Source organism: Elephas maximus, chromosome 3 (assembly GCF_024166365.1).
Source record: "Elephas maximus indicus isolate mEleMax1 chromosome 3, mEleMax1 primary haplotype, whole genome shotgun sequence".
Taxonomy (NCBI): Eukaryota; Metazoa; Chordata; class Mammalia; order Proboscidea; family Elephantidae; genus Elephas; species Elephas maximus.
In genome coordinates this window covers 32,556,289-32,570,671 of record NC_064821.1, presented here as the reverse complement: position 1 = coordinate 32,570,671, position 14,383 = coordinate 32,556,289, and the positions used below count along the sequence as shown (strand labels likewise).

Genomic DNA, 14,383 nt, shown 5'->3' with positions numbered 1-14,383 from the left:
CCCCACAGATGACATCCCCTGTGTGTTTCTCAGACCCTGCCTGCTGCTGGGCAGAAGATGACAGTCCCCACCCTGCTGCGGGGCAGAGGGATAAGGCTGTGCCTTCTATCCTGTGTGCGATAGGCTGAGATAGGGCTGGCCTCTGCCCTCAGCCAGGGCCCCTGTATACAGAGGGGGACAGGGACTGCTCGTAATAATGGGAAACTTTTGCTTGTTTTCAGGTTTCTCGAGGGAGGGATAAAATGAGTAAGAGGAAGAAACCACATACCTCAGGCACCTCAGGTATTTGTATATTGAAGCTTCTGATAGGCGTGTGGGCTAATTTATTTCAGAAACACTAGCATAAGCACACCACGCTCCTTTAAAAAAACAAATGATTTGAAACACACTAGTGAGGAAAACATGAATCATGAAGAAGTACATAAGTAAGAAGTGAAAGCTTTCCGGAACTTTACCCTACCTCTGGTGGGGTCCAACGGCCCAGGGGAGGCCCCCAGACTGTGGGGTAAGGGTGCATCTCCCTGAGATGACCGCTAAATACAGTTTGATGGGCTTCAAGGCCATCTGGTGTGTGGCTAAGTGCTTGACTCAGGAAACAAAGACCTGGGTTCATAATCCCAGCTCTCTTGCTCACTGTATGATTACAGATGAGTTAACTTTTCTGCCTCAGTTGCCCCTTCTGTAAATTGAGGATAATAAAAGCACCTACCCTTTCTTTTTTGGGTGGTACAAACGATTAACATGCTCAGTTGCTAACTGAAAGGCTGGAGGTTCCAGTTCACCCAGAGGTGCCTTGGAAGAAAGGCCTGGCAGTCTATTTCCAAAAAATCAGCCATTGAAAGCTATGGAACACAGTGCTACTCTGATGCATGAATGTGAAGCAGCGAGTCAGAGTCAGGAGTTGACTGGATGGCATCTGGAGTAATGGGTTACCCTTTTAGAGCAGAAGTTCTCAGAGGGGGAGTAGTCCTTGCCCCCAGGAGACATTTGGCAATGTCTGCAGACATTTTTGGTTTTCACAGCTCCAAGGGGGTGCTATTGGCATTAAGTGGATTGAGGACAGGGACACTGCTAAACATCCTACAATGAACAGGATGTTCCCTACCACACAGAAATTAGTTCCCAAAGTCAGTAGTGATGAGGATGAGAAACCCTACCCTAGAGCTCTCGTGTGGGTTAAATGTATTAGTACTTGTAAGCAGAAGACAGACCCTCGGGTAGTACATAGATGAATACTGTTGTGATTGCCCAGCCTTTTTCTCTTTTTGTGGTAAAAATACATAACACAAGTGGGGTGCAACAGACTGTTTTTATATGGTCTTTCTTGCCATGGTCTTGTAACTCTTGACAAATGAGTGGGTAAAAAAAAAAAAAAATGAGTGGGTAGAGCTCTGCAAATAAGGTGCTTGTGGCCCACTAAGGGGATTGGACAGCTTGCTAATAATGTAAATAAGGTGCATGGCACCCTTCTGGGCATGGGATTATGCAAATAAAATGTATGGAACCCAAACAAGGGGCTTAGCCAGTTTAGCCATTCCACTAGGCTTAAAATGAGCCAACCTAGAGGTGGAAAGGGGGGACCTCACTACCGCCAAGAAGAGCCAGGAGTGGAACACATCCTTTGGACCCAGAGCCCCTGTGCTGAGAACCTCCTAGACCCAGGAGACAGATAGAGCTGTAACACCAGAGACAGTGAGAAGCGGTGGCAGCAGAACCAGGAGACCAGCACAGGACAATGTGATGAGCTTCCTGTCCATGGAGCAAAGTGGGCTTCCTGGCCCATGGAGCAAGGTGACTGCAGTAGGTATACCAACCCACAGAGTGAGAGAGCTGAGCATCTTCGGGCAGGAGGCTTCCTGACAGGGTTAGGCTTGCTGATCCATGGAGGAAGAGAGCTGAGTGCCTTTGGACAGATGTACCCTTCTGGAGTGGGGTGCCCCCAGGCACTTTATTAGAGAGCTAAAGACCTTTGTAACACTTGCCCGAGTAGGGCAGAGGCCAGGCCGAGGGGCTGTGGGCCAGAGAGAGGCCTGCCTGCCGCACAGCTGAGAAGAGGCTGTCCCGACCAAAGAACTGTATCTTGAGTCGTTCCTGATCGTAAATTACAATCTGTTACTTCCCTAATAAACTGCATAATTGTAAGTATTGTCTGTGAGTTTTGTGTGGCCATTCCAACAAATCGTCAAACTCATCGGAGAAGTAGAGAGTGCCAGGGGAGGGACGGCTGACCTAGGCCTCGTGGGAAACGGCCTTAGGCTGTTGACCTTGATTCTCCTCCCCCTTGTGAAGTTAGAGGTCAGATGCCCCTACACTGCACCATTTTTGCAACAAAATTTGCCATTTTAACAATTTTTAAGTGTACTATTCAGCGGCGTTGATTATGTTCACAGTGTTGTGCAACCATTACTACTATTTATTTCCAAAATGTTTTCAGTTCCCTCAAACAGAAACTGTACCCATTAAGCAATAACCCCTCAAACCTTCCTTGTGCCAGCCACTGTAACCACTAACTCACTTTCTGGCATATGCCTGTAGCCAGACTTGTTAAATACTTTTCATTTTGAAATAATTTTGGCTTAGAGAAAAGTTGCAAAAATTGGGAGTCCTGTTTACCCCTCCCCCAGCCTCCTCTGATGTTAATGTCTAGCACAACATGATATCATAGTACATAATACCATATGGTATGAAAAAAAAGAAAACCCAGTGTTGTTAAGTCGATTCTGACTCATGGCGACCCTACAGGGCAGAGTAGAACTGCCCCATAGAGTTTCCAAGGAGCACCTGGCAGATTCAAACTGCCAACCCTTTGGTTAGCAGCCATAGCACTTAACCACCAGGGTTTCCACCAGATGGTATAGCATCTAGTATAACCATAGTACAGCACACACACACACAAAAAAACAGGAAACTCACCTGGGTACAATACTTTCAGACATTTTCCATCTATATATGCAAATATAGTGTTTTTTTTGATAATCAAATCTTCACACATACTGATTCACAACTTCTGTTTTTCACTTTACGGTATATCATGACTCCTTTTCTACATACGTAGAGAATTTTCTCATTAGAAAAAAAGGAAAGCGTTTAATCTTACATACGACTCCATTTCCCTGTCATTTTTTAAGGTACCTTAAACTTCTTGAAAGTTCAGAAATGACTTCGTTACTTACGTCAAAAAGTAAGCCACTCAGGACACCACGAAGAGATTGTTAAGCAGGTTTGATAGACAGCTTTAAAGTTGGACGACCCATCATTTCATCATTTACCCAGTAAATGAGTGTCCCAATTCTCCAAGAATCTTGAAGTGCTAATATACAAAGATATCAGGAACTTTTGAACAAAATTTCTGATGGATTGACATTTACTTAACTTGGCTAAACAGTTACAAGGCAGCTGCAAGGTTAGTGAGCCTTTATAAGACCCCTAAAGTTTTGAAGGAGCCCTGGTGGCCGAGTGGTTAAGAGCTTGGCTGCTAACCAAGTCAGCAGTTCAGATCCACCAGCCACTCTTTGGAAACCCTACGGGGAAGTTCTTCTCTGTCCTATAGGCTTGCTATGAGTCAATGTACTTGATGGCAACAGGTACGGTAAAGTTTTGAAAATAGGATGTGCTCATTAGCTTTGAAGACAGCATTTTTATTTATTTCAATTGCTTTCTGAGTTTTAAGTGAAAGTTAATGAATAATGAAACCAGACTTTCTGGTTTCAGTGGGCCTAGTCACCTAGATACTTTTCAACGTAGTTTATAGCATAGTCTCCACTTGTCTGTCAGTTTGTCGTACTGTGGTAGCTTGTGTGTTGCTGTGATGCTGGAAGCTATGCTACCAGTATTTCAATACTAGCAGGTTCACCCATGGTGGACAGGTTTCAGTGGAGCTTCCTGACTAGGAAGAAGGACCTGGCATCTACTTCTGAAAAAAACTAGCCAGCGAAAACCTTATGAATAGCAGCAAAATGTTATCTGCTATAGTGCTGGAAGAGGCACTCAAAATATGACTGGTGAAGAGCTGCCTCCTCAAAGTAGGGTTGATCTTAATGACGTGGATGGAGTCGAGCTTTCGGGACCTTCATTTTGTCATGCGGCATGACTCAAAATGAGAAGAAACAGCTGCAAACATCCATTAATAATTGGAATGTGCAATGTACGAACTACGAGTCTAGGAAAATTGGAAGTCAAAAGATGAACACATAAGAAAGCTGGACTATATGAAGAAGAATGCAGCATTAGGATTGGAGGGAGACTCATCAACAACCTGCAATGTGCAGATGACAACCTTGCTTGCTGAAAGTACAGATTTGAAGCACTGATGAAAAAGACCACAGCTTTCAGTGTAGATTACACCCCAACATAAAACAAAAACCCTCACAACTGGACCAGTAAGCAACATCATGATAAACAGAAAATACTGAAGTTGTCAAGGATTTCGTTTTACTTGGATCCACAATCAACACCCATGGAAGCAGCAGTCCAGAAGTCAAATGACACATTGCATTGGGCAGATCTGCTGCAAAAGACCTCTTTAAGGTGTTGAAAAGCAAAGAAGTCACTTTGAAGACTAAGGTGCACCTGACCCAAGCCATGGTATTTTCCATCAGCTCATACGCATGCAAAAGCTGGACAGTGAGTAAGGAAGCCCGAAGAAGAATTGACGTCTTTGAATTATAGCATTGGTGAAGAATATTGAGTATACCATGGACCACCAGAAGAACAAACAAATCTGTTTGGAAGAAGTACATTCAGAGTGCTCCTGGGAAATGATGATGGTGAGACTTCATCTCACATACTTTGGACATGTTGTCAGGAGGGACCAATGCCTGGAGAAGGACATCATGCTTGGTAAGGAAGAAGGTCTGCGGAAAAGAGGAAGACTCTCGATGAGATGGATTGACACAGTGGCTGCAACAGTGGGCTCAAACATAGCAGTGATCGTGAGGACAGCGCAGGACTGGGCAGTGTTTCGTTCTGTTGTCATTATGATATACCATGACTTAGGTCAGGCGCACCTTAGTCCTCAAAGTGACATCTTTGCTTTTCAACACTTTAAAGAGGTCTTTTGCAGCAGATCTGCCCAGTGCAATGCATTGTTTGACTTCTCAACTACTGCTTCCATAGGTGTTAATTGGGGATCCAATCTATGAGTCAGAAACGACTGGACAGCACTTAACAAACAACATAGTTCAAAGATTATGTATTTGTAACAGTGCATAGGTTTTTAACAACACTTAACAAGATGACCTTTAGAGTCATGGGTAAGAGAATTTTCTTATGTTTTCATAATGAAAAACTTGTCATTTTTTGACACTTAGTGAGTAATGCATTTAGGGAGTGGTGCTTGTTTTTCCCAGGATCTTGGACAAAAGCGAAATCCTCAACAGATTGAGGATGTTTCACAAAAGGAGGTGAGCAGCAGGCTGCTGGGCGGCACAGGGATTTCTCTGACCTTGAGCGGGGGAGCTGGGCGCATCAGGGCCACCCATAGCAGGTCACTTGGGGCCTCTCTTGGCAATGGACTCCTCAGTTCAGTGGATCCTCAAGCTTGCTGAGGACAGCTGTTTCTGTGTGTCCTGGACAGGGTGGAGAGAGAGGAAGAAGATTCTGGCAGGTGGTGAAAGAGGCCTTTTCCCTCCCAAGGGTTTTGGCCTTTGGTGTTGAACACAAAGTTCTGCCTTTAAAATGCGATTATTCTTAAATTAGTCCTATGGGGACAGATCACAGGAAGGAAATGGGAGGCTCTTCACTTTTCTTGATGTTTTTGCTTTTTATTTGGTACACATGTCCATTGGATTAGCAAAGAGAGCTAGTGTTCGGGAATCTTAAGAAACCAAATATGCAAAGCTGCTGTATTTTGCTTCTTCTGGCAAACCACAAGGTAGGAAAGTGTGTGTGTGAGAAACACTCGGTGGAGCTCTCCTCTGGGCGTGTGCTGGGGTAGGCACTGGGCTGGGACTGGGTGGGTGTCAAAGCATGCAGCAGGCTCCATTCCTGTTCTGGAGACCCACTAGTTTGAATCAGGTGAAGGGAAGAAAAATGCTTCTCACGGAGGGCTGGTCAGATACACAGCAGTGGGGTGAAGTTCTACGTGGGTACACACGAACTTAACTGACCGAATCAGAAGTTGGAGGAAAGTCTCCCTGGACTCAGCGAACAGCTGAGTGAGGATGGAGGAGGACCTTGCAGTTGGTGTTGGGAGGCTCAGTCACCAGGTTTACTTCAAGGTGTATAAGGAGCTGAGGTTGGAAAGGTAGGGTCTGAGAAGGAGTCCTGATGACTCAGTGGTTAACTGCTCAGCTGTTAACCAAAAGGTTAGAGGATCGAACCTACCAGCAGCTCCATGGGAGAGACGACCTGGCAATCTGCTCCTGTAAAGATTACAGCCTAGGAAACCCTGTGGAATTGACTCAACAGCACACAGTGACCTGACTGAGTTTGTCTGGTTTGTCTGTTTGCCCTCACTGCCAGGCCAGAAGCCCAGTACATAATAGGTGCTCAGTAAACATCCAGAAACATTTAGCAGTGGTTAAATGTGCTGGCCCTGAAGTCAAACTGCCTGGATCTTAGTTAGTCCCGGCTCCATCACCACTGCTCCTTCACCTCTGTGTGCTTCAGTGTTTTCACTTGTAAGATAGGATAACGGTGGTGCCCTACCTTGAGGCGTTGTTTCCTGGATGGAGTGAGCTAATGCCTAAATTCTTAGGACAGCGTCTGGCATGGAACTCACTAGCATCATCCCTTCTCACTTGATCGTTTGTTGAATAAATGAATAGGTTGGGGCCAGGTTTGAGGAAATCTTGACGGTTTGTGCGTGAGGGAGTTTACTCAGCAAATTGTTGTTAATAAGCACCTTTAGGCTCTAAAGTGTAAGGAAAAGACACAGCCGAATTATTTTCAGTGATGGGGAAGTGTACAGCAAAGATGCAAGGAACCGAGAGGCCAGGAGGCAGTATCTCCCGAGCACATGGTCGTTCTGGGTCCCAGTTTTTCCAGTCATGGAAAACTAGAGCAGTGCATGATTTCAAGTCATCTGCGCCTCAGCGATCTGCCTTTTCCACGTGCATTTATTCAGTCATCCACCACTGTGATCCTTAAGGTTGTGTATCAACTTGACTGGGCCATGATTCTCAGTGGTTTGGCAGTTATGTAGTTTGGCAGTCGTGTAATGATGTAATCACTTCCATGATGAGATCTGATATCATGTGATCACCTCCATGACGGAATCTGCCTTGAACTGCCAATCAGTCGAAAGGGAGTTTCCTTCGGGGTGTGGCCTGCATCCAATGTACATGGACTTTCTGGCACAGCTCACTGGCTTTTGCTCTGCCCTGGATCCTGCGTTCAGCTCGTCAGCATCTGATCCCCAGTTCTTGAGAACGGGGCCAGCAGCCTGCCGTCTTACCTGCCAATCTTGGATTCGTCAGCCTTTGCAGCATTGTGAGTCAGGCGAAACCTCCAGCCTGATACCTGACCCACAGACTTGGGGCTTTCCAGCCTCTACAATCACGTGAGCCATTTCCTAGATAGAAGTTCTTTCTATGTATATTTATATGCTTCACTGCTTTTGCTTCACTGCTTTTGCTTCTCTAGAGAACCCAGCCAAAGACAACCACCACCAGTTGCTGTTGAGTTGACTTTGATTCATGGTGACCTCGTGTCAGAGTAGAACTGTGATCCATAGGGTTTTCAGTGGCAGATTTTTTGGACGTGGCTCACCAGGCCTTTCTTCTGAGGAACCTCTGGGTAGACTCGAACCTCCAGCCTTTCAGTCAGCATTTGAGCATGTTAACAGTTTGCGACACCTAGGGACTCCTTCAGTCATCCACCAAGTGTTTATTGAGCACCAACAGTGTACTAGATACTCTTGTAGGCCTGCAGGACGTAGAGGACAAGATAGACAGGGCCCCTCCTGGCTTGGAGCCAGGTTGTAGTCGATGGGGACAGAAAATGATCCAACATGTTAGATAATTGCAGAAAAGCTGTGAAAGGGGTAGAACAGAGCCGTGTGCCAAAAGGGGGATGTTCTAGAGAGAACTCAGGGATGTACCCCTCTGCAGGGACATTTGAGCTGAGACCCAAAGGAACTGCCCACACACCCCTCACCATTTCCCCAAAGAGCCAGTTAGGTGGGCCAGGTGGCCCCATCGGGTTTGAGGCCAGGCCACCCAGGCATTTAGCCTCAGTGATGACCAGTCCGTGCATAAAAGCCCTTTGAAGCCCACAGCCTCTTAAGCTCATAGGTCCCACCTCCTGGAAATGGGATCCGCCTGCTCACCAGGAGGGGGTCAGAACAGGGAGTCCTGGTCGCCTCTTGGAACATGCTTGCCCAAGTTGCACCAATGGTCCGGCTGCATCTGGTCATAAGCCATGGCAGTGCATGCTCCCAGACCCACCACCCCTTCATCTGTCTGTGTCTCTAAACCAGGAGGAGAACGAGTCTATTCTCCAAAATGCCCAAAGAAACCAAGACTGGATGACTCTGACGGGGCCCCCCAGAGTCCTAAGTTGGACTGTTTCCCTGCCCTTGACAAGTCAGAAGGAAAGGTGGGACCCACTCCCCCTGCAGAGCACAGTAAAGAGGAACTGAGACCGGCAGCCCCCAGGTAGGTGGCTTGGAATATTTCAGCAAGCAGGGATGGGAGGAAGGGGACCAACATGACCCCTTACAATGCCGTCTCCCCTGAGGGCTCAGGGTCCCTCAGATGGTGCTTCTCGCAGCTTTTCTTTTCATCCTGGGACTCTCTCCTGTCTGACGAGAAAGGTCAATATTTTAACCTGAGTGAGGAGAACATTGAGTTGTCCAAGGTCACTTATTTATAGAATGTAACTTGATGTCCTGTCTGCCAGTCAAATCCTATATTCCACATTCCTTGTCCTCCTTAATCGGGAAGAGCCCAAAACCTTGAAAACATCGTGCTGACTGAAATAAGTCAGTCACAAAAGGACAAATATTGTATGGTCCCACTTATATCAAGTAGGCAAGTGTATATAAAGCAAAGCTTCTCAGGAGTAGGAGGGAGAGAGAAGGGGGAAGTCTTTGCTTAGGGGGCACTGAGTTTCTCTTAATGGTGGTGGGGTGATTTGGAAAACGATAGTGGTGACCGTTGACCCATGATGAACCTAATCAATGTCACTGAATGGTACATGTACTAAATGTTGAATCAGCCAATGTTTTGTTTTAGATCTATCTTTAACATAGTTTTTTAAAGAAGGTAACGATCAGTATGTGGCAAGCAGTGTGCCAGTATATACAGCGCTTTATATCCGTAAGCTTATTTTACCCTCATGGCTCTGTGAGAGAATTGTTTTTATCTATTCCCAGTTCACAGATGTGGGCCCTGGGCTTAGAGTAAGTGAGGTGCCCAAGGTCCCCCAGCTGGTGTGGGCCAGGGTTGGCATGCAAGCCTACATCCACCCACGTCCAGCTCCTGTGCTCCTGACGTTGTCGTTTCCTGGTTCTTTTATTTTTTCAGCAAATATGTAATTAAGCATGGTGAGAAAAAAGACCCTCAGAACAGCTTAGTCTATCTATGGGGTTAAGCCCCATGTAACTATCGCAAAGTAGAAGGGGTTAATGAAGTTGGGGAAGAAAGGTTCCTTCTAGCTGATGTCTTCAAGGAAGGCATCATGGATTGAACAAACAAATTTCCAGAATGAAATATTGAGGTAGAACTTTTTTCTGGTGTGTCTTTGCCTGTCCATCTATCTGATTTTGGCTCATTGCAAGTCTTAGGACTAAAGACTGGGTCAGGAGGCTAGAAATACTGACCCACACGTCCCAGGCAGCCCTGTTGTGAGTGATATGAGGAAAGAGGCTGAAGAGAAGAGACCCTCACGCCTCAGCCACCCCTCGACCCCAGACAGGCAAGGTGATGTCCCTGCTTCTGGCCACTCCTGATGTCAGTTCTTGTGAGGCCACGAGACAGGGGCCACTGCCCCCCAAGTCCACAAGAAGGGTGGATGCTGTATGTGCTCACCCTTTTTTGTTTGTTTTTAAACGTTTTGTTATGAAGTATCACACATACGGAACCATAAAACCAAAAACTAAATCCACTTGCATCAAGTCAATTCCAACTCATAGCGACCCTATAGGACAGAGTAGAGAACTACACCATAGGATTTCCAAGGCTGTAAATCTTTACAGAAGCAGATTGCCATGTCTTTCTGCTGTGGTGTGACTCGTGGTTGGAACTGCCAACCTTTTGACTAGCAACCAAGTGCTTTAACCACTGCACTACCAGGGCTTCTCATAGAATCATAACACACAGAAAAATAGAACATAGAGCAAAGAAAGTTTAAAATAGTTATGTTGAGAAGTGAAATATTGCCAGCACTCTCAAAGTGTTGCCGCCATTGAATAAGGTTCTTGCCTCTCACTGGTCAAGAATGAGCAGGTAAGGCCCGAAGAGTTTTCTACACAAGCAAAGCTTTATTGAAGAGGCTTGCAAGCTGAGACAAGGAGGGCTAAGCTACACTTACCCCGTCTCACAGAACGAAGGACTTGTATGGTCTTTTAAAAACTCTTGGGGGTAGGGGGGATTCATGTTTAGTCAGACACAGGTGGGGTTTTCCGCCAAGTAGCCCATTTTGGGTGGGGATAGGTTAACTAAGGTGCACGAGCAGCTGCTTTCTAAGATGGCTCCTGTCCTGAAGGCCCCTGGGATTCCTAGCAGGACTTATTGTGGGGTGTCGCACCTGTGCAATCTCTCACTCCCCCAGTTCGATTCCCCAGCTGCAGCCCCTCACTGCTCCTGGTGGAAGATCACACAGCGGTCGCAGGTGGATGTTCTGCGCATGTCCATGGGGCTGGTTTCATCCAGCTGCTTCTGAAAGACAACTTTAAGGAAGTTTGTGGGCTTTTTTTCTGATACCCTGCCCCATTGTTCTGGGGAATGGCTTTGTTTCTGCGCCCTGGTGCATTTCCTATTACTTTGCAGATGTGGGTGCCCCTCGGTTCCCTGTCTTAGAAGCAGTTCACATGAACCATCACAATTTATCTTAAATTTTCTAACATCTTCCTATCCCTCTGCAGACTTTTCTCTGCCTCTGTAACCTCCCCTAGAACAGGCAAAATTCATTAGCATATTTTCATGATTTTTCCTCCCTACCTCAGAACTGAAGTCATCTCATCTTTTTTTGCAAAATACATGTTGATGTTGTGTGCTATCGAATCGTTTCCAACTCACAGAGGCCCTATAGGAAAGAGTAGAACTGCCCCGTAGGGTTTTCTTGCCTTTAATCTTTACGGGAGTAGATAGCCAGGTCTTTTCTCTCAGAGCCGCTAGTGGATTTGAATTGCTGACATTTTGCTTAGCACCTGAACGCTTCACCATTGCACCACCAGGACACCTTGCAGTATACATACCCACGTTTATTTGATTAGAACCAGATTGTTATCAGTTTTTTCAGTTTTTCTTATTAAAATATTTATTTAACCCAGTATATTTACATTTTCTTTTTTTTTTTGTTCCAAGCCTTCAAAATCTAGTATGTATTTGACACACAGCACATCTCAATTTGTAGTAGTCTTGTTTCAAGACTAATGGCAATTGGACAATGTGGCACTGGAGTTCAGGTAGAAATGTCAGTCCAAGATAACGCCAGGCCATCATGGCTCTTGCTTCAATTTCCAAATTGCCTCAGAATCGTCTTCCAGACCAGGAATGACCCCAACTTAGACTAAACCCTGTGGGCCAGCCCCAAACTCAGGAAAATGTATGCCTGGTATTTGTTTAAGAAGTCCTGGCAGCGCAGTGGAGTCCTGGTGGCCCAGTGGTTAAGAACTCCATTGCTAACCACTAGAAGGACAGCAGTTCGAATCTACCAGCTGCTCCTTGGAAAGCCCATGGGGGCAGTTCTACCCTGTCGTATGGGGTGGCTATGAGTCGGAATCAACTCCACTGCAATGAGTTTTTTTTTTTGAATTGGTGGCACAGTGATTATGTCAGTAAGGCCTATAACCCATGTCTCTGAATAAAAGTCCATGCTTACTATTTTTGTTTGTTTTTTGTTTTCAGCCCGTGTCGCAGCCCTGTCACTTCCTATCAGCTTCATTAAGATGTGCCCACATCTCTCTATATAAAAATTTTTGGTAATATTTGCTGTTTGGTTTTTATTTTTTCACTTTGTTTTCTTCCTTAATTTCTTAATTCCTTCCTTCCTTCCTAGTCCCCTCTGCGCAGCCCCAGGTAACCACTAATTTACTCCCCCCCCAACACACACATTATCATTTGGATTAATTCATTTTTATTAGTGACCTGTTTTGGTGATAAGTTCTTGGTCAGAAATGTAGAGGAGATATCTGTTGTGGTATCTGTTGTTGGTTTTTGTTGTTGCTGTTTCTATTTTCACCTTTCTTTTCACAGTCCAGGACTCCTTCCCTTGCTCCAAAATGAAGGTAGTGTGTAACTCAGAAACTAATTCGTGGGACAGAGCCATTTCTGACTCTTCTTTCTTCCTTCTTCCTCCTTCTCTAGGTTTCTTTCAGTCAAAATCAGCCTTGAGAAGTCACTCTTGTGTGATTTTTCCCTTCGAGCAACATGCTTCTGGGTTCGCAGACTACTAATGAACTTTCGTCTCTGCATCTGCCCATTCTAGATATTCCACATAAGTTGGATCATAGAATATTTGTCTCTTTGCATCTGACTTATTTCCCTCAGCATAATATTTTCAAGGTTCATCCATGCTGTAGCATTCCTGAGAACTGCATTTCTCTTTAGGCCTGAATAATACACCGTTGTATGTCTATACCACACTTTGTTTACCCATTCACCTGTTGGTGGGCACTTGGGTTGTTTCTACCTTTGGGCTACTACAACTAATGTTGGAATGAACATTGGTGCACAAGCATCTGTTTAGATCCTTGCTTTCAATTCTTTGGAGTGTGTACCTAGGAATGGAATTGCTGGGTCATATGGTAATTACCATGTTTAAGTTTTTGAGGAACAGCCAAGCTTTTCCACAATGGCTGCACCATTTTACATTCGCACCAGAAATGGATAAGCGTTCTGGTTTCTCTATATCCTTACCGACACTTGTGGTTTTCTGTTTGTGTGTGTGTTTTATAATAGCCAACCTAGTGGGTGTGAAATGGTATTTTATTGTGGTTTTAATTTGCATTAAGCAGCTGGGCTGCTAACCAAAAGGTTGGCGATTCTAACCCACCAGCGGCGCCTCGAGAGAAAAGACCTGGCGGTCTGCCCGCCTAAAGATTACAGTCTAGGAAACCCTATGGGGCAGTTCTACTCTGTCCTATAGGGTCACTATGAGTCAGAATTGACACACACAATGACAACAACAAGGACTAATGACACTGAGCATTTTTCATGTATTTATTGGCCATCTGTATGTTGTCTTTGGAAAAATATCTGTTCACGTCCTTTGCCCATTTTTAATTGATTAGTCTTTTTGTTGTTTTGCTGTAGGGGTTCTTTATATATTCTGGATATTATTAAACCCTTACCTGATATATGAGTCTCAAATATTTTTACCCATTCTCTAGGTTGTCTCTTTGTTGATAATGTCCCTTGATGTGCAAAAGTTTTTAATTTTGATGAAATTCAGTGTACCTATTTTTTCTTTGTTGCTTGTGCTTTCAGTGTCGTATTTACCCATGTTTTTAGACCCTGTGCTTCTTGTATCAAGTGTTTCTTGTATCCACTTCCTGTCTCTAGAATTTACCATGCTGGGAGCTGGAGCATCAGTCCACATGAGAATCCCTGTCCTTACTTTAGGAGCCACTTCCTGGGTGTCATAATTGATGAGGGCAATGTTTTCCCAGACCCAGTAACTTGTATTCTAGAGATGGAACTCTGCATTCGTCTCGGTGGCTGAATATTATCCAAGGCATTGGTCTCTTTTTCCACCCTGCCTTTTTTAAGCAAGTGCTCCAGGGTCTCCCTTTTAGGAAATCTTAGCATGGCTTTCCTTTTGGAGTTTGTTCTCTGAGCCTAAGATTCTCCTCAGTTTTGTCTTTGTCTACCCAGTTCCCCTGATGAAGAAACAGAAGTTCCCTCCAGGCTTCTTGGGCAGCCAGAAAAGGATCCAGTTCCCTTCGCTCTTTCCCAGGTGAGCTTCTGTATGTATGAAAGACACAGCTTTCCCTTAAGCTCAGGTTCTCTGTCTCTTTTCATTGTCAACAGCTGCTAACCTACTGACCGACAGGGATTGAGGGGGCAAGGCCTGCATTTGAAGCTAAGAGAAAGGAACTGATTTTTGTTTTTGTAGAAGACAATTCCGCCCTTATCAACTTTGCTGCTTTGTTCTTGTCATATTTGGCTTACAGAACTCAGGCAGAAAGTTTGTCCCCCAGTTTGCAAAAGCCAGGAAAACAGTGACAAGAAAAGCAGAGACAAAGGAGGAGGACATCAGGAGTGGGGCCTTCAACCTG

At 45.2% G+C, this 14,383-nt stretch overlaps 1 protein-coding gene across 1 annotated transcript in view; it reads left to right on the top strand.

Moving 5' to 3' along the window:
• The window catches only part of BRME1 (break repair meiotic recombinase recruitment factor 1), a 28,859-nt gene that overhangs the window by 578 nt on the left and 13,898 nt on the right, over nt 1-14,383 (top strand). The window contains 4 exon segments of the mRNA XM_049875457.1: nt 222-282; nt 8,420-8,597; nt 13,980-14,061; nt 14,279-14,383. Coding sequence (XP_049731414.1) covers nt 222-282; nt 8,420-8,597; nt 13,980-14,061; nt 14,279-14,383 — 426 coding nt within the window.